The 24242-nt window shown below is 40.8% G+C and overlaps 1 protein-coding gene across 1 annotated transcript in view; it reads left to right on the top strand.

Moving 5' to 3' along the window:
* The window catches only part of OTOGL (otogelin like), a 139480-nt gene that overhangs the window by 40533 nt on the left and 74705 nt on the right, over positions 1 to 24242 (top strand). The window contains exons 22-27 of the mRNA XM_030548635.1: positions 427 to 476; positions 1222 to 1384; positions 4819 to 4926; positions 6335 to 6473; positions 23340 to 23474; positions 23976 to 24122. Of these exons, the coding sequence (XP_030404495.1) occupies positions 427 to 476; positions 1222 to 1384; positions 4819 to 4926; positions 6335 to 6473; positions 23340 to 23474; positions 23976 to 24122 (742 nt within the window). The remainder of the gene's footprint in view (positions 1 to 426; positions 477 to 1221; positions 1385 to 4818; positions 4927 to 6334; positions 6474 to 23339; positions 23475 to 23975; positions 24123 to 24242) is intronic.

Raw genomic sequence — 24242 nt, 5'->3', positions numbered from 1 at the left:
GCACTGGGCTGCAGTGCTGCTGAGGTTTGGCTCCATCATGACAGAGGTGTGGCTGGGCCAAATCCAAGCAAGTGGTGTTGCATTGTTGTGCCAATTAGTCCCCCCCCCAAGTTATCTCGTGTTATTTCCCTTAGATGGGGCTTACGCAAGTACACAGAGTGCACATTGGTTAATCTGGGCCTGTATCACATTACCAATACCTTGAGACACCCAGTTCCTGATTCAATATAAATAAATTACACACACAATTTTAGACAGCTCTAGATTTCTAGAGTTTAATGATCATTCCCCTCTTGATTTAGATTGTTTAAATTAGGTAGTGTTTTTAGAGTGCTATATAATTGCTAAGTTGTTTTCTTACATATGGCAGCAGATGTGTGATTTATTTTTTCCTGGAATAAAGATGATTTGTTTTCTTTACACCAGCCAGTGTTTGAATGGAACAATGAAATGCACTGAAACTGCTACAACTGCAGGTGATTTATATTCTTGTCTTATTTTATAGTTTCACAGGAGAAATGTTTGCTTTCGAGTATTCATTCATTTGCATTTTTATATTCATATACATCTCATCAGATGTTAAATATCACCACTTTTTATCACAATGATTTTTTCAGTCTAAAGTTACTTATCTTGACCTAACTGACTTTCAATGCAACTTGTATTCCTAAGTCACTTAAGAAGAATTTTTAAAAACACCTCTTGTAAGACATAGGCCACAATTTTCAAAAATGGGTGCCTAAAATTGACAATCCAAATTCAATTTTAAAACATCTAAAGGAAGAAACCTGATTTTCAGAGGTGCAGAACAAATGAAATTTCAGTTGGATTTCTGATGGAATTTGTGAGTGCTCAACCCCTCTGAAAATAAAGCCACATTAAAGACTGATCCAAATCACTGAAGTGATTGGTAATTGACTATAAATAGGCTGTGGATCAGGCCCTTAGTGCCTTGATTTAGATGCCTAACTTTAGGCACTGAAGTTTTCAATTTTGGACCTTAGTTAATAGTTATTCTTAATGAAATAATGACAGAGACTATAAATGAAAATGCAAATTTTCACTTTAACTGCAGTCAAACGCAGACAAAATGCACTTAGTTTAAATAGTATATTTTATTAATTACAATATTTTTAAAAATAAATTGTGAACTAAAAGAATTAGAAACCTTCAGTGCAAAGGAGCAGCTGATCTCATTCAATTTGCATTTTACATTTGAAGTTCACACATGCCCTGAAGGAAAAATCTACTATGACTGCAGACATCCAGTGCCTGGCTTACCAGCAGCTGGTGTGAACTGTGAGATCTCCTGTGCAAACCTTGCCATGAACTTCACCTGTGTGCCATCACCAACATGTGCAAGTGGTTGTATCTGCCCCCCAGGGTAAGTGTAAGCCAGAGTGTTTAGTAGAGTCACAGGAACAGGAATACTTTGCCTCCATAGGGACCCCCTGTTCTTTTTTTTTTTTCTTCTTCTTCAGATAGTTCAATTAGTAAATTTCCTTCTTCCGTTTTGCTTGCAAACATTTGAATCTATCAAGCTGTCTTTTTTTCTGAGATGCAAAATACTGATTGTTATGGTTACCAGACTATCTGTACTACTGACCCTTTCTCTTGTCTCTGTGAGTGCCACCCAACAAGTGCTAGGCCTCATGCCTTACCTTTTCTTCACAGAATCCTGCAGTTCTCCCAATATAAGATCAGGTCCTACACTACAAATGGAAGCCTGTGTCACACTGGTTATTAATATTTTTGTGAAATATAAGTGCAGGTATTATGAAAACAGCAATGTGTGTCTGTGTATATGTGTAAAACATTTCTCTCTCTCTCTCTCTCTATATATATATGTGTGTGTGTGTGTATACTGAAATGTTTTAAAAACTATACCAAGGTACTGGTCACCATCAGATGTGTAAAACACTTTTCTGTCAGACAAGAGATGTGTGTCCATCTGTCTGGTTGTTTAAATGTAAATTTAAGGATTGTCTCATTCACTATGGGTTCCCCATCACCTGTCTGAGCTGAATGCAGATGAAGGATTGTAAGAATTTCAGAGAGGAGCTAACAGGTAGAGGAACGCAGCTGGGGAAGAGAACCTCATCTTGAGATGCACTTTAAAGATTTGTTGGACTATATTTACGGAATAAAGAAGATACTCTGTCATCCCACTCCTATTTACATTTAGGAAAATGGGATCTCAGGCAGCTGAAAAGGACTTTGAGTGAGATAAACTTCTTTAGACAGGAGGTTAACCTATTAATTAAGTTTAGTCTCTTGCAAGTGTGTTAGAATTTTGTTTTATATGTACCCGAGGACTGTAAAAGGGCAAATATAGTACCTATCTATAAAAGGAGGAATAAAGACAACCCAGGGAATTCTAAACCAGTCAGCGTAACTTCATTACCTGGAAGATAATGGAGCAAATAATCAAGCAATCAATTTGAAAACACCTAGAAGAAGAGAAGGTGATAAGTAACAGTCAACATGGAATTGTCAAGAACAAATCATGTCAAAACAACCTAACAGCTTTCTTTGACAGGGTAACAAGACTTGTGGATAGAGGGGAAGCAGTAGATGTGATATATCTTGACTTTAAGGCTTTTGATGCTGTCTCACATGACCTTTTCATAAACAATTTAGAGAAAAATAGCTTAGATGAACCTATTCTAAGGCAGGTGCACAACTGGTTGGAAAAACATACTCAGAGAGTAGTTATCAATGGTTCACAATCGAGCTGGAATGGCAAACAGAGTGGGGTCCCGTAAGGCTGTCCTGGGTTTGGTTCTATTCAATAGCTTCATAAATGATTTGGATAATGGCAGAGAGTACTTTAAAAAAGTTTCTGGATGATACCAAGCTAGGAGGACAGGATTAGAATTCAAAATGATCTGGAGAAATGATCTGAAATAAATAGGATGAAATTCAATAAGGACAAGTGCAAAGTACTACACATTGGAAGGAATAATCAACTGCACAAATACAAAATGGAAATTGTCTAGGAAGGAGTACTGCAGAAAAGGATCTGGGGGTTATAGTGGATCACACACTAAATGAGTCAATAATGTAATACTGTTGCAAAAAATCCTTCAGGGATGTATTAGCAGGAGTGTTGTAAGCAAGATGCAATTCTTCCACTCTACTTGGCACTAATAAGGCCTCAAATGGAATATTGTGTCCAGTTCTGGTCAACACACTTTGGGAAAGATGTGGACATATTGTAGAAAGTCTAGAGGAGAGCAACAAAACTGATTTAAGGTCTAGAAAACATGACCTATGAGAGAATACTGAAGAAATTGAGTTTGTTTAGTCTGGAGAAGAGAAGACTGAGTGGGAACTTGATAACAGTCTTCAGGTATATAAAAAGTTGTTTAAAAGAGGAGGGCGATAAGTTCTCCTTAACCTCTGAGGACAGCACAAAAAGTAATGGGCTTAAATTGCAGCAAGCAAGATTTAGTTTAGACATTAGGAAAAACTTCCTAACTGTAAGGGTAGTTATGCACCGGTACAAATTACCAAGGGAGGTTGTGGAGTTTCCATCATTGGAGATTTTTAAGAACAGGTTAGACAAACATCAGTCAGCAATAGTCTAGATAATATTTAGTCCTGCCTCAGTGCAGAGCCCTGGACTAGATGACCTGCTGAGTCCCTTCTAGTCCTACATTTCTATGATTTGTTTCCAATAACGTTACTCACTATCTGCTGAATCTCTAATCTTTGATGATGATCTTATTTTTGTTTTCACTATAAATGTATTTGTGCTGTGGTGTTAAGCAAAGGGATGGTTCTGAGCTGAATCTTACAAGCTGTGTGTATCATGTTCCCTTGGGCTCAGCAAACCTGGTATTTCTGTGAGTAGCCAGTGTCGGGTTGGATGTCACAGAGGATTGCTTCAAAGAGACTGGGGTGCACCTGTTGTTAGCCTGCAAGGCAAAGTAAGGGCTGGCATAGCTCACAGAAGAATGCTTGAGTGGCTAATAGGCTGGTTGTGACAGGGAACTAAGTACAAGCAAGACTTCCTCTTCTTGGAGGCAGAGGATAACAGGGTGACTCATAGGCTTGGGTACCCCGCTACCCATCACATCTAATTAGTTTGAAAAATAAAATACAAACTAATCCTTAATGCTGGTGATAATACTCGAAAAACATTACTGTGCACTTTGTTTTAATTTTTAAGTGAAGGATCCTCAAACTTATAGTGTCGATGGTATCTATTTGCCTAGACTACTTCCCCACTCAGTCACAATGGCAGCTACAGCAATTGCTTCCCTAGAGCATAGTATCAGGAAAGCATGAAGTATATCAGGGGTCGGCAACCTTTCAGAAGTTGCATGCCGAGTCTTCATTTATTCACTCTAATTTAAGGTTTTGCGAGCCAGTAATACATCTTAACGTTTTTAGAAGGTCTCTTTTTATAAGTCTATAATATATAACTAAACTATTGTTGTATCTAAAGTAAATAAGGTTTTAAAATGTTTAAGAAGCTTCATTTAAAATTAAATTAACACACAGAGCCTCCCGGACCAGTGGCCAGGACCCGGGCAGTGTAAGTGCCACTGAAAAACAGCTCACATGCCGCCTATGCCCAATATAGGTTGTGTACCCCTGTGGTATATTTTAGCTGTTCTTTTATGTAGCTGAGAAGCTGGAGGTAAGAAGGCAGCACAATGTGACCAGCCAGCTCTCTGGACCACCAGCAGGTTTTCCAGTGACCAGCAATGTTCTACTGGCCACAACAGAAAAACTGTGCTTTAGATGATTAGTCAAAACTCACGTAATTGGATTCTCACTTTAAACAATGATTTGTTTTCTATTTTGAAGGATGGCAGAGCACAAAGGGAAATGTTATATTCCTGATAGTTGTCCATGTACCTGGAAAGATTGGGAGTATCTGTCCGGAGAAGTGATAGCTACACCTTGCTATACCTGGTAAGTGACTATTATGTTTTACATATTTCCAATACATCATTGTCTAATAATAAAGTGAACTTTATACTTAATACAGCACATTTTGTAACTATATTGAAAAAGAAGGTTGTACGGGAAGAGAAATATCAAGAAAGAGACACTGTGAAGGAGAATACAAGAGAAAAGTTGAATGTAAAATCATGAGTGAGGAAGCTGGTCATTTGGTATCTTAACTCACTGAGCTTACATAGAATATCAGGGTTGGAAGGGACCTCAGGAGGTCATCTAGGTCAACCTGCTGCTCAAAGCAGGACTAATCCCTAGACAGATTTTTGCCCTAGAACCCTAAATGGCCCTGTCAAGGACTGAACTCAGAACTCTGGACTTAACAGGCCAATGCTCAAACCGCTGAGCTATCCCCCATGCTATTCTCCAGTAAGGCATGGGGCTATGTGCAGGATACGGTACTACTTAGTGTGCGTGAGGATACCAGAATCTGTCCATTAGCCAAGACCACGAAAGAAAAAAATTAGGTCACAAAAAAATAAAGGAAATAGAATAACTACACAGCATTAAAATATTAAATATTAAAATTGGAGAGAGAGCACCTGGATTCCTTTCACAGGTTTTCAACCTGGCCTGCACTGGCACCCACACAACTTTGTATGTGCTAACTCACATATGGAAAAAAATGTAATTGAGGAACACAACCTGCTTGCACCTGCTTTGTAGTCAGCTTGCATATACAAATTAGTGACAGTGGGAAAGTGTTACTAGCAAATTGTATGAGCTCAGAAATTAATTACACATTCATAAGCAAAGGCTCTGGATTTTTTGATGTCATTTACACCAGGCAACTCCATTTAACTAACTTCATGTAACTGACAGCAAAATTTGGCCCTCAAAATGTAAGCAACTTTGGGGCTTATTTAACACAAGGACATCTATTGATAGTAATAGGAGCGCTCTGTGTATTGAACAAATATAGATCCTGTCTCAAAAATATATCGAAATGAATCACAAACAGAAATTTCTTAGTGTTCTAAGAATCTGGCTTAGGCATTGTAGAGTGGCATCACGGTGCTGGAGTTATCCATGCTGCCAGTGCATCCTGAGGAGGCAGTGGGAATGCTCTCACGTGCCATGGAATCGGTAGGGTTTTCATGTTCATTTTCTGCACATCTTTATCAAATATGTGGGTTTAAGGTCACCCTTTTGCCACTTCTGCAACACTGGCAAGCCTACAGTTTTGGGGCAGCATGCAGCACAACTCTGGGTGAACGTGGCCATGCAAGTTTTCCCCTTCCTTGTTTTTTTCCCCCACAAGTCAAAATAAAGAGCATAAGAAAACTTCGTGGAAAAATAAGGGTTTGAAAGGAAAATAGCATTTCTAGGAGATGTTATGGACTATGTTACCTTTTCCTCACAGTGTTTGCCGGCGAGGGATATTCACATGCACCAGTTATCCTTGTCCTGCTGTGTGTACGGTTTATGGGGATCGACATTATTATACTTTTGATGGGTTGGAATATGATTACGTCAGTGACTGCCAAGCTTATTTAGTGAAGGTAGGAGAATTATTCGCAAATTGTTTTTATTTTCCCTAAGCACACTCCTGTGTAAAAAAAGAAAAAAAAATAGAGAACTGGACTTGCAAAGGGAGCCTCTACATTTTTTCAATATCAATAGTTGATATATGGAAAAAGCCTTTAATAAAGAGGGTGCAACAGAGATGTAAGGGGAAATCTATAAAGAATTATCCTATAAATGGCTTTTTGTGCTAACACTATTTTGAATATGATGGTGATGATTTTTTTATATAGTGGACAAAGTGTACAAAAGTGCTCTAAGGACAAATAAAAGACAGGACCTGTCTCTGCCCTGCCATGATAAGGGAAGACAAATCAAAGGGGTGTATAGAGACCACCCTCATCAAGCCATCTCCCCAACTGGAGTTCCCATTGTGCTCCTCCAGCTGTATCTTTTAGATTTAAGCTCTTTGTAGCAAAGGCTTCCTTTATTTTCTGTACTCAACCTTGCTGAGTAAGTTGTCAGCCTTAAAACAAATAGCAGGGCATAGGAACAGTTTAAGATTGGCTAACTGTTATTTGCATCTAACTAGAACTGCATCTAGCTAGCTTGTTCTAAACCAGTGGTTCTCAAGCTATTTATCATTTTGGGCTGCATATGCGGCCTACAATGTGTTATGTGGGCTGCAGGTTGAGAATCACATCACCCCCCCAAAAGCCTCACACAGTCCCCTATGCCCAGCCCCCGTGCCCGGAGACTCCTCCACAGGGTGGGGACAGGAGTGGAGTCCAGGGCGTGGGGATGGGCAGCCTGACCCTACCCCCTCGCAGCACGGGTCTGGGCAGCCGGACACCCATAGCCCGCCATGCAGGGCCAGGCAGCCTAAAACCTTGGCATGCTGTAGCACTTTGCACAAAACCCTAGTTCCCAGTGCCCCCATCCCCTCAATGCCCAGAGTGCCCTCCCTCCCCACAGGCTGCCCAGAGACCCTCTCTTCTGCACTCTGCCTCCCTGCAGCACTCACCAGCTCCCCCGCTGACAGGAGCGCTTCAGCAGGCTGCCAGATGCTGTATCCTCCTTAGCCAGCCCCACCTCCTTTCAGATCAGAATGGCAAATTTTGAATGTTTTTTAGCACACAGCTGGGCCGTGGATTGAGAACCGCTGTTCTAAACTAACCATATAGGTAATTGCTTTGCACTATATTCTCTGTGACTCAGAGAACAATAAAAAGTGACAATGTAATTTCAAAATGACAACTGTATTGCTCTCACAGGGTATGTCTGCACTGCAAGTAGACACCTGCAGCTAGCCCATGCTAGCTGACTCAGGCTTGAACTGAAGGGCTGTTTAATTGTGGTGTAGATGTTCAGATTTGGGGTGGACCCCTGGCTTTAGGACCCTGCAAGATGGGAGAGTCTCAGAGCATGGGCTGCAGCCTGAGCCCGAATGTCTACTCTGCAATTAAACAGCCTCTTAGCCTGAGCCCCCAGAGCCCAAGCTGGAGTCAGCTGGCATGGGCCAGCTGCAGGTGTCTAATTGCAGTGTAATCATACCGAGAGACTGTATTCCTGTAAGAGCAGCTAGCATGGAAACTAGTGTACAGCTAGATGCAGCTTTTGCATTTGTTTGTTTGTTTATTTGTTTTATATCATGTGTTCATTTATAAAATGCACTTGGTTGGCATAGTTTCTAGAGGCCTGATCCACAATGCTCAAATCAGTGAAATTCTTTCCATTGACTCCAATGGGATCTGGGTTACACTCTGAATGCATGTGTCTAATTAAACTCAAATGTGCTGATTTAACAAAAAAGCCACAGATTCCTTTATTATGATTGGCTGGCAACTACATACTAATGTTCCTAATAGCAAATATTTACATTACTTGCCTATTTTATGTAAAAATACCATTACTGACATTTCTAAATGTATCCTCCTGTTGCTAAAAAAACACTAATTATTTCTTCTTCTTGGTTGGTGCTTGTGGTAGTGTTTAGAAGTGAGAATTTGTTTTTGGAATTCCAGTAATGTCCTATAAAAGAATATTTTTACTATGCTAGTACAGTAACTCCTCATTTTATGTTGTAGTTATGTTTCTGAAAAATGCGACTTTAAGTGAAACGATGTTAAGTGACTCTAATTTCCCCATAAGAATTAATGTAAATGAGGAGGTTAGGTTCCAGAGAATTTTTTTTCACCAGACAGAAGACTATATGTATGTATGCGCGCGCGCACACACACACACACACACACACACACACACACACACACACACACACACACACACACAGTATAAGTTTTAAACAAACAATTTAGTACTGATTCACAGTGATGATGATTGTGAGGCTTGGTTGAGGTGGTGAAGTCAGAGGGTGGGATATTTCCCAGGGAATGCCTTACTGCTAAATGATGAATTAGCAATTGGCTGAGCCATCAAGGGTTAACTCTCACACTCTACAAGGCAGCAGGAATGTGGGGGGGGGGGAGACAGCATCGTAGACAGAGACAGACACCATGTGTGTGAGAGAGAGATGTGCATTTCCCCTTTAACTACACTGCCTTGTTAATTAGATCAGCTTGCTGAGACTGCAGCTGCTGCCAGCAAGCTCCCTTCATCCTGAGCCCTGTCATGTGTCCCCCTACTCTATGGAAGATGGGGTAAGCGGGGTGCAGGAGCAGGGAGGTTGGGGACATCCTGACATTAGTCCCCCTCTTCCTCCCCTCTCCCCCGCACAGCAAGCAGGAGTCTCAGGGAGCAGCTCCAAGGCAGAGGGCAGGAGCAGCACATGGCAGTGGGGGGTGGGACAGCTGCAACTGCTAGCCTGCTAGGCAGCTGCTGCATAGAGAACTGATAGGGGAGCGGGGAGATGATAGGGGAGCTGCCGGTCCGCACTGGTTCCAAGCCCCCACCAGCTAGCTGCAATGAGCTGCTCTTCCTGCAAGCAGTGGACAAAGCAGGTGGCTGCCAAACAATGTTAGAAGGGAGCTTTGCACAACTTTAAACGAGCATGTTCCCTACTTGATCAGCAACGTAACAATGAAACAACGTTAACGGGGATGACTTCAAGTGAGGAGTTACTGTATGTGACCTAGTACTTCTAACTCTGATAAAAAACTCAGATTCTCAGTCATTATTATTCAAAATAACATTTCATAGAAACTTTACAAAATATCCAAAACTGTGTGAAATAAAACAAAATTATCAAAGTAAGAACTATGTGAACTTATAATACAACTTTACATCTATGGCCTAAAGTTTTTATGTCTGTTTGCAAAGCATGATTCAAACTGATGATTTACAACCCTCTTCTACCAAAAGCCAAAACAATCAAAATCACTCACAACTAAACTCCTGATATGCATCAGGGCATCTTCTAACCGGGAAATAGAAGTTAACTTATTTGTTATACCATCTTGGCATTCGTGAGTTGGAAAATTAATAGCCATCTCTTAATCTGTAAATCATCCAGCTGGATAGGTACATAGCCCAATCTTTACTAGCCTGTCCACCTTCAGGGGGCTGTGACTATTTTGCTGATCCCTCACATTGTCCAGTCGAGTTTCATCTGTCATTCTTCATATTAAATATATATATTTTTAAATGAACCACCGGGAGCACATAGAGTTCTAAAGTTCCAGAATGTAGTTGGCAGTCACATAATCAAGGCATGCGGCACATTGCCTGTAGTCCTTTCATCCAGTGAACGAGATGACACAAGTGATGAAAATGCTGCCTACGTAGATTTGTGATATCAGTACTGGCCTTGTTGTGTTGGAGACAGGTGCAATGGTAGGCCTACCTAGAAGCCTTTCAAACTCTGCGTTTTAAAAAAAAATTAAGATATGCCTGGTTCACAATAGCTAATTTGTTTGTGGTCCTTGGGTTGCACTGAAATGTTGAAGGATTGCACCACCCCTGCAGAAGGATTGTTTACTACAAGCCAGGCGCTGTATGATGATTGCTAGAATCAATAACATTGCTATTTGTTCAATTCTGTCTATAAAATATTTAGAGGCAGCGAAGAGACTGATTTATCAGATTTATCAGATAGTTTCCATGTCTCTCCTACTGAAAGGATGGGCAGTTTCTGCTTTAAATATTTGTCTCAGGAATTAGGTTAAACTGTTTTATTTCCTATTCATTAAATCCTGTTGATTTAGCTGGAACTCTGAAGTATATGTGCTATAGATACTCCAACTGAATATTAAAGTATACGCCTTGTCTATCATATTTAATACATTGCATGTAGTGTATGTAGGTGTAATTGGCATATTACTTGTGGGAGTGTGAACATATGGTTCACATGCTTATCCAGCCAGGACCCAGTGTTGGCGAAAGTCCGGTTCCCTCTTCTCTCACAGTTCCCAGACAAAGTTTGCTGGAAAATAATAGTCCAGAGTCCAGTCTGCAGGCAATTTGACGGGTTTATTGGGGCTAAACGAACAAGCATATTCCAAAGCCCTGTACATCAGTTGGGCTACCTCTATACGCCAATAAAGTTTTCCTCTTCCCCTCCCCCAACTATATTTCTATACGCCAGCAGAATCCCCTTCTTCTCCTAACCCTTAGCTCTGCACACGGATGGAGCTCCCTCTTCTTGGCGAACTTAATTATACTTGTAGTGGCCCTCCCCTGGTACCACCCCTTCCAATATATGGTCATGTTCCATTCTGGGGAGTCTTAAGTCGGGGGTCGATAAGACCAACTCTTTTGTACCTGATGGAAGGGGTAAAGAGCAGAGTTACTTTTGGCTATGGTTACTCTTTTGCAGACTTTGAGTCTCCTTTTTACCCTCCTCTCCCCTCCAGCTGCTTGATTACCATAGCAACCCCTTGCTCTATTAGCTCCTTATCTTCAAGGCTACCAGATGGGGAGGGGTTGGGAGAAGAGGGAGTGCAGCCTTGTGCTTTCAGGTACATACTCTTACTTGCTTATTTAGCCTATTTAAACTGAAAGCAAGGGCAGAAGCAAAATTATTATTATTTAGTCTTTACCCTATTTACTTCACATTCTTCTAATATCCAACCTCTAATTCTGCATATTCATTCCTTTGCATACATATAATTACCATATTTGTGTGCATAAACAAGAACTTGTTTGTGCAAATGTAATAGCTTTATATGCAGAAAGAGGCCACTTTTTAAAATTATAGTTGATTGTTCCTAATTTAGTACAATGCCATGACCTTCTCTTCATAATTATCCTACCCATCATTTAATCACCTACAGTATTATTACTATTATTTGCATTACAGTAGTGCTCAGAAATCCTAGCTGAGATTAAGGCACCTTTGTGCTAGGTCCTGTACAAACACATTATAAGAGACTGTCTCTGTGCCTAACAGCTTGCACTCCAAATAGATCAGGCAGATAAAAGATAGGAGGGAAAACAGGCACAGAGAATTGAAGTGATTTGCCCAAGGTTATACAGCAGTTCAGTGGCAGAGCCAGGATAGAAACCCTAGCCACTTGTCCACACCACCTCCACTACAAAGTAGTTCCCCAAAAAGTAACATTATGCTTATTCAGCAGCATATTTGATATAATTATTTCAAATGATGATTTCAACTTGTTGCTCTTGGGGGAAGAAGAGAATGGAAACTATTTACAGTAGAACCTCAGAGTTATGAACACCTTGAGAATGGGAGTTGTTCATAATTCTGAAATGTTTGTAATGCTGAATGAAACATTATGGTTGTTTTCAAAAGTTTGCAACTGAACATTGACTTAATACAACTTTGAAACTTTACTATGCCGAAGAAAAATGCTGCTTTAACCATTTGAATTTAAATGAAAAAAAGCGCAGGGTTTCTTTACCTTGTCAAATCTTTTTTTTTAAACTTTCTTTTTATTTTTTTAGTAGTTTACGTTTAACTGTACTGTATTTATGTTTTATTTTCTCTGCTGCTGCCTGATTGAGTACTTCTGGTCAGTTCATAACTATGGTGTTCATAACTTTGAGGTTATACTGTACTTTTTTATTGTATTGCGGTAGCCTTCCCAACCGTCATTTCCCATTTTCTACAAAGAAAAAAAAATCATCACTTTAAAATGTACACATTAATTTGACTGGTTAAACAGCCTATTCTGAACCAGAAATTTTTTTTTCTGTAAGAAATAGATCACTTTGCTCTTGCTAGTTTATAAACTGGCAGTGGAATACAATACTGGGAACTCTTGCTACCAAATACTTATTGCTATGTTCTTTACTGACACAAGACTGAGGTCATGAGTTTTATCCTGAATCTACTATAGCTGTTTTCTCGGTTGATAGGATAGTGAGTTGTGCCAGTCCACTTAATTGGCTGAAGCTGTTTGACTTGGCATTTAGCCTTTCTGAACCTGATGCACTGTGTTTAAACCATACACCTTATCAATATATCCTGCTGTTAAACTTTAAGCAGATGAACCTGCTTGTGTTGGGAAGGGGGAAAAGGAAACACATTTAATCTTTCAGCCACTTAGGACATTTTAAAACACAGACTCAGTGTAATTATTATCAGCACTTTTTGTTTAAAATGACACCAGGCAAATGAAAAGACTTTTTATAAAAGTTTCAAGAACATATTCTCTATTGGGTAAAAAAAACATGTGAAAGAATTGATTGGAGAATATATATATTTTTAAATCAGGGAGGTCATTACTTCTCATTAGTTAGTAATGTATTTCAAGATATTTTGTTTCATGTAGTATATAACATTATGAATTTAGTGCACATAAAGGTTACTGCACTTGTGTATGACTTCTTAAAGAACGTGTCCATTTTAAGCCCTAAAAATTTAAAATCTTCCTTAATTAACAAAGCCTTTCAAAGCAGAAAATCTCTATTCCGTGCAGATCGACTAATCTTTTTCACTTCACCGTAAGTCAAGTAAATTGCTCATTTTTTGCAGGTCTGAATATTGATGAATTCATGCCAGCCAAGTGTTATAGCTAAATAGAAGATCTTTCCTTAAAAGCATAGGAAAGTAAACCCAGTGATATTTTTCTACTGTAAAATCACTGAGGTTGTCTATACTACATGCTCCTCAGTTGTTTCTTTCCTGTTTGTTTCCTGGTACTTTTGCATATATGTTAAAATTGCTGCTTGTGTGGTATATATGTAAGGCCTAATCTAATTAGTTCATAATTGCCTCTATAGGTGCTTTCACTCCTGAAATTCAATCTCATCTTCAGTAGTGGCTGCATAATGCTAGCGTGTAGGCATTTTGCAGCCTTTCAGGGCTGTCCTCTTTGTAGAAACAGAGTTCCACGTTCAGTGATGTAGGAGAGGTCATGTTCCCACCTGATGAATGTCAACCAAGGAAAAATTTTGAAGGGTCTGCGTAGCCTGCAGATCAGCCTGTCCTTGAATGAGAGCTCTATGCTAATACTCAGAGCCTGCTTCAAAGCCCAATGAAGTCAGTGAGAGTCAAGCTCCTCTTTATATCAATTTTTGGAAGTCCTGCTAGGTTCTTATTAACCAAGCCCATAGAGATGTCCCTATCCTTTTTAGTCTTCACCTGGGAAGCTCAGTATCCAGATAACTTTGGCTTGTATCTTTTTTCCACTTGTTCCATCCTCTCTGTGAGCAGAGGATTAAATTACAGTTGGCAATGGGTTTATGCTCTTGTTCCATTTTCTCCAGATCAATGACTTCAGACTCAATTATCTCTACATGCCTTTCTGTCTCCACCATCTGGCTATCCAGACCATTAAATTATGCTGTGAATGAATCACTTTTGTTCTCCAACAAAGGAAAGATTGCTTTCAATTTGTGCAGATTAGCACGAAGGTTTTCTAGCAATGGCTGGAGCAAAATTTCTTTCCATGAGACTGGAGTTACTGAAGAGGTGTGGTGTGTTTGACAGGCTGGCACCGCATGATGTGTCCTTGCTATTCAGCAGTGACTGCACAGCATGAAGACAGTTAACTTTTTCACCATTGATTTTTGCTTTTGGTGTTACGATTGGGCAGGTGTCCTTTGGAAATCCCTAATCTACATTTTAATTTGTTGCCTATCTGAAGAGCAAGACCACCATAAAAATGGCTAGTTGGAGTTCTGATAATACTGCTTGCTTCTGGTGTGTCAGGTTCCATAGACTGTTAATATAGCACTCCCAGCCATAAACAAAAATAACTTTGTACACATCTGTTTTAGGGTGATCACTGTGTTTGTTGTCATTTCACTGCTGAGAGCCCTTTACCATATGTGAACTCTAAGCATGTGAGTCAGGTTGACGATGTTAGTGTGGGCCACCTGATGCTGCTGCTTTAGGGGTGACTGTGTGGGTGAGACTCTAAGAATGGGTAATGTAGGCACAATATAGGAAAATGTTTGATTCTGAATTAAATTTGCTATGGGCTGAGTCAGGAAATCTCCTCAGATCCTACCTTTCTGAATCCATAGAAACTAGACGTTACAGTATAGCAATATTAATGATCCAATTTTAACTTTTTTTTGTTATAAAAGTTGTAATGAAGTCTAGGACTTGTAGTCAATGACAATGTTTTGTGGTACTCAGAAATACCTCATATGTTACTTAGGAAAAGTAACTTGCTGTCACAATGTCATTTCTACATTTTCACCTTACATTTTGCTTTACTAAGGAACAAAGCAAAATCTTCACAGTGACAAGAAAATTAGCTACATCTAAAAAGTAGCTATTAATAATAAAACCACATTTATGGTCCATTAACAAAAATAATATATCACGTACATTTTATAATAGTGCATGCTTCCATATAAATGAAAATTTAAATATTTAAATATTTAAATATTTAAACATTAACGTTAACTGTGCTGTTTTGATACCTTCTGTATTTCAAAATAATTTATACTGCTGGGGATCCTATCACTTGGTAACAGATACCCAAGCATTCCCAAAACCTTAATCTAGGGAATATCACATTTTTAATTAGAAAAGGATTGTTGTAATGTAACCTAAGCAAATGCCAAATCTGATACACAAGCAAGGCAAAATTAAATAAACGAAACAAAGGAGAATCTGTTTAAACGATTTTATGCATTCTTTTTCTTAAAATATGAAAAAAAGAAGGAAAAAAATCCTTGCTATATTTCTTTTTACCTGATTGCATCATTTTGGTTTTGAAATTTTGATTTAATTAAAACAGGGCATTCTTTTAGAAATAAACTTTGGAATATGTTAACCAGAAAGATTCCCTTGTCATAGTACCACTCTGAACTATCAATAGAGTCAAATTCACTAAACGATTGTTAGTACACATACTCTGTACTACTATAAAAAGCTCCCAGAATTAGGAAATCAGATGAAGGTCGTAAAATGGTATATTTTGGAAGTCAGTTCTGGAGAGGGTATCCTGAGTGCATTATCAGACATCTGAAAATGGTCAGAGGGTGAGTTAGAAACCAGAATAATAACCCTCTCCATATAGCATTGCCACAGCCTTCCCACCCCCAACAGTTGCACCCTGCTCCTGCCCTTCTACTCAATAGTGTTATCATTCATTATTCTTACAGTGCCATAGAGGGGTATGGTACTTTACAGATTTATCCGATTATATCAGTGCTTTCTGGAGTTTACAAACAAAATTAGACTTAATATACACATAGGGGATGGCAAGGAAAAAGTGTGTGCGGGTAGCGAGAAATGTAACAAGTGTCATATCGTTTGGTTGATATTTGGCTTGCATGTTAGTAGTTCCAAATGTTATTTATTTTTAAATAAATAAATAAACAAGTTAATTTTTGTAGACATGAGCAATATCACTGCTCTTTTCTCCATTTTTCTTTCCTGGTGCTTTCCTCTATGGTGAGAACCCCCCTTTCTTCCATATAAATATGCATCCCATCTCCAGTTCTGACCTCTTCTTAACCATTTCTCAGAACTTGTGAGACTGTGTGTATCAGTGCCATCTGGTGACTCTCAATAACAATGCACATGACTCCTGCAAAGCCTTTGGGGGCCATTAGCATTGTGCTTCAGGTAGGCAAGAAGTTAAAATTAAACAGTAAACAATATGTGTGTATTTCTACGAAAACACAAAGGTATATAGGCTTTAATGCTAATGCTTAAGTGCTTTGCTCGACTGGGAACAGAATGCTCTGCATCTTGCAGGATTGAGGTCTTTGTCAATAATAGATTAGCAAGGATGCTTCAGGAGTTAAACATTAAGTGCCTTGCAGGGGAGTTTTAGAGCACCGCGTCACACTAAATAACAAATAATAAGCCTGGGCTTTCATGACATATAAAAAGGGAAAATGGCTAAATTTGTCTATACTATGCTGGTGACATCCCCCTGGAGATAGCCAATCAGAGTAAAACAAGTTCTACTTTTCTGCAGAAAAGTGCAGTTTTCAATGTTTTCAAATCTCCATATTTTGTCTTTCGAGTATCGTTATTAAAAAAGTAGCAAACTCAGACAAAAATAAGTAAAATGGGACTTGATTTACCCTGTGCCATCTCCAGTCTGTCCCCAGATTCTGTAGAGAGTGCAGTGGTACTACCAGAGAGCATGCTGGTACATCATACAGAGCGGGAGCCAGTGAGCCTGGATATTAGGACCTGGAAAAGATGGAGAAGAGGGTATGCCTTTAAATCAGTTAATTACTGAATGTCCCACTAATCCTGGTTATTTGAGCATGTAGCTCTAAAGCAGATGGATTTAAATGATTCCCCCCTTCCCCCTCCCAAAAAAACCAACCTTCACTTCAAGTTTTCATTTATTGGGCTGGATTTTCTGAGATGAGCATAGTGTTCTTATTAGTTGGCACTGTTAGCAGCTGAAGATTTGTGACAGAAATAAGATGTAACGATCCCGAGCATTATTACGAATTTGGAAAGTGGTAGCAGTTCATTTTTCCTATCTCAAAGGCCTGGGATACAGCGCAGTTGAAAAATCTAGCAAAAGAACATTCTGAGAAGTTAAAAACTGACAATGAGTTTTTGACTGAGTGCCCAGATCGGTGACACTCTGCCTTTCACGTTGCTTAGCAACTCCGTATTATCACAAAGAAACTGATATTAAGCTGGAACAGGCTGGATATGGTAATTTATGTGGGAAGATACTAGTTTCTCTTGAAGTGGGAAAACCATTCTATTTCTAGTTTCTATCAGCGTGACTTGGTTTCACATGACAGATTGTAGCACATCGCTCTTTGTGGACATTTTACCTAATAAGGTAAAGAGTAGCTCTGCTCTGGAAAGTGACTATGTAAAAATGACACCTTGTTATTCACTAGATCTGCTCCCTGTGTATACTCGGACGTATCTGCCAACATCAGTGACAAAAGTAGTTTGTTACTGCAGGTTACTGAGACTGAGTTTGATTATTAATAATTATTTATTATTTGTATTACTGTAGCATCTAAGAGCCCCAGTCATGGACTCGGATCCCATTGTGCTAAACATAAAACAAAAAGATGGTTTGTCTGGCGAAGAGATTACTGTCTAAGTTGAACCCCTTTCTTTTTTTGCATCATCAACAGAATTATTTACTACATTGCAGTTGCACCTGTGTTTTACCCACTGAAAGTAATAGGGTGGCACATGTGCTACTGGTTGGTGAATTTACAGATCATGGGACTACACAGGTGTAACTCAAGGTGCTGTGTGAGAAGGAAAAAGCCCAGCTACTTTCAGATCTGTGGAGGAGTGGCAGGGCTGCAGTTAGGGGAAAAAAGTCTTTATTAATTGAGCAAATTTGATACTGAAAGTTTTGTGACAGAATAAACATGGAGCCCCACAAGGGGCATTTTTATAGTAGGGGCCAGGCTCAGGGTTTGAGTGGCAGGAGAGGGTGCACAAGAGGCTTAGGTTTAAACACAGAATGCCATTTCTGAGATTTCTGATTTATTTCAGGAGTTTTGTTTTAATCAAAACACTACAAACTGGCAGTCTCTGGCTGCATTCCTGCCATGCAGCTTTCCATAAATGATCTCTAATATATAAACCAACAAACAGGAAAGTACTTTTGGGTCCTTAAGGCTCCCTGTCTGGGCTTTTGGTCAGCAATACTGCTCTCTCTCTCTCATGGGAGTAACCCAGTTCCTCACTGTGCTTGTTGTCACTGCATAGTTAACTCGTTTTATAAGTTGTGTCCACCCCCCTGAACTCACGTTCTGTTCATACACAAAAAACCCTTTTGTGTGGTGGTGCCTTTAACTCGACTTGGCTGACCTATCAGAGTGTGTCTATGCTGCAGCAGGGAGTGTGCCTTGCAGCCCAAATAGACAGGGTGGACGTTGCAGCTTGTGTGGCAGCCCGACCCTCTCGGTCTGAGCTCGAGTAGATAGCTTGAGTCTCCACCAAAGCCACAACACTCACAGCTATTTTCAGTGCACTAGCTGGAGTCCAGCTAGCACAAATTTGTCTACCCACACTAAGAGGTTTCTACGTGCATGCGCACACACACACACTTACTGTTTTCAGTGAAAACATCACCTGAGTGTTAACTTACAGTGTGGCTCCTCTCACTCAAACCAGGCTAACTTGAGAGAGGTTACCTCAAGTTTTGATAATTTGAGATAAGTCTGTATTGATGATATAGCCTTTAAGATCCTGAACCTAATTAGAGCCTGTTGCCTCTAGGAAGCATCAGGCTAGCAGTGCTTCCCTGAACAGACTCTTGCTAGAAGTTAACCCCCAAGCCCCACAAGCTGTGAGCTGGCTCAGTGGAGTCTCTTCCTAAGGGCACCAGGGAACTGGGGGTTATGCAGGGCTGTGAAGTGTCTCCCAGTGATCAGCAAAAAAACCCGTATCCTCCCCGCCACACAGTCACTTTTCAGATCAGAACAATACTTTAAGCTGTGCTGCTCGTTGTTATTTGTATTGATTACAAGACTGCTTCCCATAGCTGCCAAGTTCTCTGCAGTCCCAGGCCTGGTCTACACTATGTGTTTAAACCAAATTTAGCAGCGTTAAACCAATTTAACCCTGCACCCGTTCACACAACGATGCCCTTTATATCGATATAAAGGGCTCTTTAAACCTGTTTCTGTACTCCTCCCCGATGAGAGGAGTAGTGCTGAAATTGGTATTGCCATGTCGGATTAGGGTTAGTGTGGCTGCAAATTGACAGTATTGGCCTCCGGGCGGTCTCCCACAGTGCACCATTGTGACCGCTCTGGAAAGCAATCTCAACTTGCATGCCAGGTAGTCTTACTGGCCAGGTAGTCAGGAAAAGCCCTGCAAATTTTTGAATTTCATTTCCTGTTTGCCCAGCATGGAGCTCTGATCAGCACAGGTGGCGATGCAATCCCAAATCCAAAAAGAGCTCCAGCATGGACCATACGGGAGATACTGGATCTGATCGCTGTATGGGGAGACAAATCTGTTCTGTCAGAGCTCCGTTACAGAAGACGAAATGAGAAAGCATTTGAAAAAAAATCTCCAGGCTATGAACAGAGTCCACAGCACAGAGCTGTGTGACAAGCATAACAGAAAGCCAAAGAATCAAATGGATGCTCATGGAAGGAGGGAGGGGCTACTGAGGACTCCAGCTATCCCACAGTCCCCGCAGTCTCCGAAAAGCATTTGCATTCTTGGCTGAGCTCCCAATGCCTGTAGGGTCAAACACATTGTCTGGGGTGGTTCAGGTATATCGCGTCAATTTACCCCCTCCCCTCCCCATGAAAGAAAAGGGAAAAAAATACGTTCTTGACTTTTTTCAATGTCACCGTATGTCTACTGCATGCTGCTGGTAGATGCGGTGCTGCGGCCCTGAACAGCAGCATCCTCTCCTCTCCCTTCCCCTGTGGCAGACGGTACAGTGCAGAATGACTGATAGCCATCCTCATCATCATCCCATGAGTGCTCCTGGCTGGCCTCAGGTGAGGTCAGCCGGGGCCGCCTGGGTAAAAATAGGAATGACTCCCAGTCATTCCCAGCAGATGGTACAGAACGGCTGGTAACCATCTTCATCATAGCAACTGGGAGCTTAGCTCCATCAGCCCCACCCCTTTCATGTCTAAAGAAAAGATTCTGTCCTGCCTGGACTATCATAGCAGCGGGAGGCTGCCTCCCTCTCATTTTATCTCACTAAAAACTCAGTGTTTCTTATTCCTGCACTCTTTATTACTTCATCACACAAATGGGGGGACACTGCAATGGTAGCCCAGGAGGGTTGGGGGAGGAGGGAAGAAATGGGTGGGGTTGTTGCAGGGACACCCTCTAGAATGGCATGCAGCTCATCATTTCTGTGGGATCTGACACGGAGCAGCTGTGCTCTCCGGTTCTCTGGTTCTCTAGTACACTTGCCCCATATTCTAGGCAGGACTGACTCTATTTTTAGATCAAACATAAAGGAGGGAATGACTCGGGGAGTCATTCCCATTTTTGTCTTTGCGCCCCCAGCCGATCTCAGTGAAGGTCAGCCAGGAGCATCCATGACAGCAGCAGATGGTACAGAACCACTGATAACCATCATCTCATCGCCAATTTACACTGACACGACAGACGGTACAGAACAACTGATAACCGTCTCTGCTACCTTGCAAAGGCAAATTGCTGCTGCTGTGTAGCGCTGCAGTACCACCTCTGTCAGCGGCATCCAGTACACATACGGTGACAGTGACAAAAGGCAAAACGGGCTCCATGGTTGCCATGCTGTAGCGTCTGCCAGGGCAATCCAGGGAAAAAGGGCATGAAATGATTGTCTGCCATTGCTTTCACGGAGGAAGGAATGAGTGACGACATTTACTTGGAATCACCTGCGACACTGCTTTTGCACCATCATGCATTGGGATCTCAACCCAGAATTGCAAGGGGCGGAGGAGACTGCGGGAACTATGGGATAGCTACGGGATAGCTACCCAGAGTGCAGTGCTCCAGAAATTGACGCTAGCCTCGGTACATGGACGCACACCACCGAATTATTGTGCTTTGTGTGGCTGCGTGCACTCGACTTTATACAATCTGTTTTACAAAACCGGTTTATGTAAAATCAGAATAATCCCGTAGTGTAGACATACCCCCACACGCAACATTTCTTGCTGGTGAGAAAAAGCAACTGATGTTTCACCCTAAGATTTCCTGAGCAGGTTGAGCAAGCGTGTGTGGGGAAAACAGAATCTATCTCCTGCACTTCTCAGAACCAGAGGGACCTGGGGGAGCCAGAGGACCTCAGGGTATTAGGGAGTTGGGTTGCTGGGATGGCTTGCTGTGAAAGAGAGCATGGAAGGGGGACGTGTATGGCTGTTGGAAGGAGAGAGCTTGGAGAAAGAGTTGATGGGGCCAGTGGTAGGGACTGGAGGATTGTTAGGGGTATGAGGGCCCTGGATCAGCTACCCTTACCCTGCCCCAGCCTCTCCCCATTAGCTTCCTCAGTTCTGTCTCCTTCCCTTTCTTGGCCCCAACTGTGCCATCAGCCCCCTATTCTGTCCCATGCCCCTCCCTTTCAGATGTTGTCTCTGTCTCTCAAGAGGCACACCAGCAAGGGGGATCAAAAACAAAGTGGAGGCACAAAGGCTACATGAAAACAGCACCACAATCCCCCCCCACCCCCACCCCCCCAGTTCCTGGGAGGAGGAATTGTAGGTGTCTGTTGGTGAATGTGAGAGATGTGAATGTATGAGATCTCAGCAGAGATGTGGGTTTGTGGGACAGGGCTTTCAAATGCAAAACTCCGGAATGTCATGAAGGTGAAGAATCCATGCGTTGTTTACTTACTAATTTACATAATTCAGTAATTTTCCTATCCTTAGTACACATTAGTAATGTTTTACTTGAATCCTGTGTCTCTTATCTAGTTTGAACTCAAGTAGCTAATATAGTAAAATACTTCAATGAAAGCAGATGAGTTTTCTGAGATTTTGCTGCATCACAATGTATTAAGTTAGTTATATTTTCTGAGAATGTTCAAGAGAGCAAAATTAGGGTATTTGTATGGGTATAAAAGAGGACTCAAGGAGTTGTTATAGACAGTGTCCAAATGGAGGATGTATGACTGGGTGACTCAGTCAGAGGTGGGATATAGAGCTTGTCAACTTCGGGTTGTTGTTTTGTATCTAACATGGGCTTGTAATAAGCATATGCCTAGAACTGATCTGACACCAGTCTGACTTTACAGGAGTTTCTTCTGACTTACACTGATGTAAGCAAGATCAGAATCAGGTCTCTCAAGCCTTCACTGTTTGAAGGCTGTTTGGTGGCCTCTACATAACTTATGAGTGAGGCTACGTTTATGTCATGGAGGTCATGAAAGTCATGGAATCTGTGACTTCCAGAGACCTCTGTGACATTTTCTGCTTCATTCCCTGGGGCCATGGGACTGGAGCTGGCAGCCAGTGGGGCCAGGCAGGGCAAACCATGGGTGACAGCCTCTTCAGGGTCCTCTTGCAGGATTCCAGTGACAGGTGGTAGCCTCCTGAGGGTCCCTTTGCAGGGTTCCCACAACAGGCAACAGCCTCCTTAGGGGGGCCGTCCTCAGGGTTCCAGCAACTTTGGTTGATAATCTGACTATTGCCCACGACAAATCTGACAAATGGTTGGTACACTTCTTGTTTTTGAAAATACAATAGCAACACGTTCTCAGACTGCCTGCTTTTTAAAAATTCCTTTTCATTGTTGTTTATAACATAGCTGGACTATAATTACCATATTGTGCTAAAATATTAGATTTTTTTCTGCATACAATCAAATTTTAAAACCTAAACCAAACTCTTATTTAGTTAAAATTCTAATTTTAGGGTAGGCTAATCCTCAAATTGTGAATAAAGTCCTCAATAATATAAAATGACTGAAAGATGGATTTAATAGTTCTTTTTGTTTAACTCTAAGCTTGAATCAAAAGAAGGTACAGTACTGGATTTAAAATCTCTTTCTTTGATTGATATCTCTTTACATGGCTTTTCAGTTTAAGATGTTTAAGGTGGAATTTATCTGCTGAAGTGAAATGTAATTGTATTGTATTTGTAAATAAAATGATTTTGTCTTCATACTGCAGAGTACAGACAAGTCAAATGTATCTGTAATTGCCCAGAACAAGAAGTGCTTTGACAATGACATTGTTTGCTCAAAGAGTGTTTTGATCTCTGTTGGAGACACTGAGATTTATTTTAGTGAACCTTCTGACAAACAGGTTAGTTATTCTCTTTCCTTGTTTGGATGACCTTTTAAGGTTCATGTCTGAAACACACAAATTTAATTTATAGTCTCACTCAATCTAAAGTATCAAAAACATCCAAGCTTGATGTAGCTTGTATCCCCATGAAAATTCTGTTTCTTCACTGCTTTTCCAAACCCCCTTTCCCTTTCCCCTTCCACACCCATATTGGTCCCACTGGGAAGAATGCTTGGCTGCTGCTCCTCCAATGGAACCAAGGAGTTTTTGAATTAGTTTGTTTCTGTCCATGTGCTTTTGTGATGGAAGGCAGCATCTGAGCCAAAATAACTACAAATAAAATAAAAATTCTTAAAACAAAACAGCTGAGGCAATGCTCCCTAGTTGCTCAATAACATGCTAGGGTTAAGCTACACTTTAAAATACTCCTTGGGCTAGTTATTAGTTGGCTCTATCTCTTCGTTGTATGCATTATAGAATTGCTGTTGTTGATCTTTCACAAATATCCATTTCTGACAGAGGACCTCAAGGGGACGAGAAAACCCCCCAACATATCAGCTTTGGAAGGCTGGATATTATACAGTGGTACACTTTCCAGAACAGGAAATTACAATCCTGTGGGACAAGAAGACAACGATACATGTCAAAGTTGGACCTCGATGGAAGGTGCACCAAATTGTAAACTTGATATTGTATACAATGTATTTATATTACAAAGAGGTTCATTCATACGGAAAGAAATACAGTGTGGGGTGGAAATATGGGGAGGCCCTTGGAATTCAGTGT

This window comes from Gopherus evgoodei, chromosome 1 (genome assembly GCF_007399415.2).
Source record: "Gopherus evgoodei ecotype Sinaloan lineage chromosome 1, rGopEvg1_v1.p, whole genome shotgun sequence".
Taxonomy (NCBI): Eukaryota; Metazoa; Chordata; order Testudines; family Testudinidae; genus Gopherus; species Gopherus evgoodei.
This window is presented reverse-complemented; position numbering and strand designations above follow the sequence as displayed.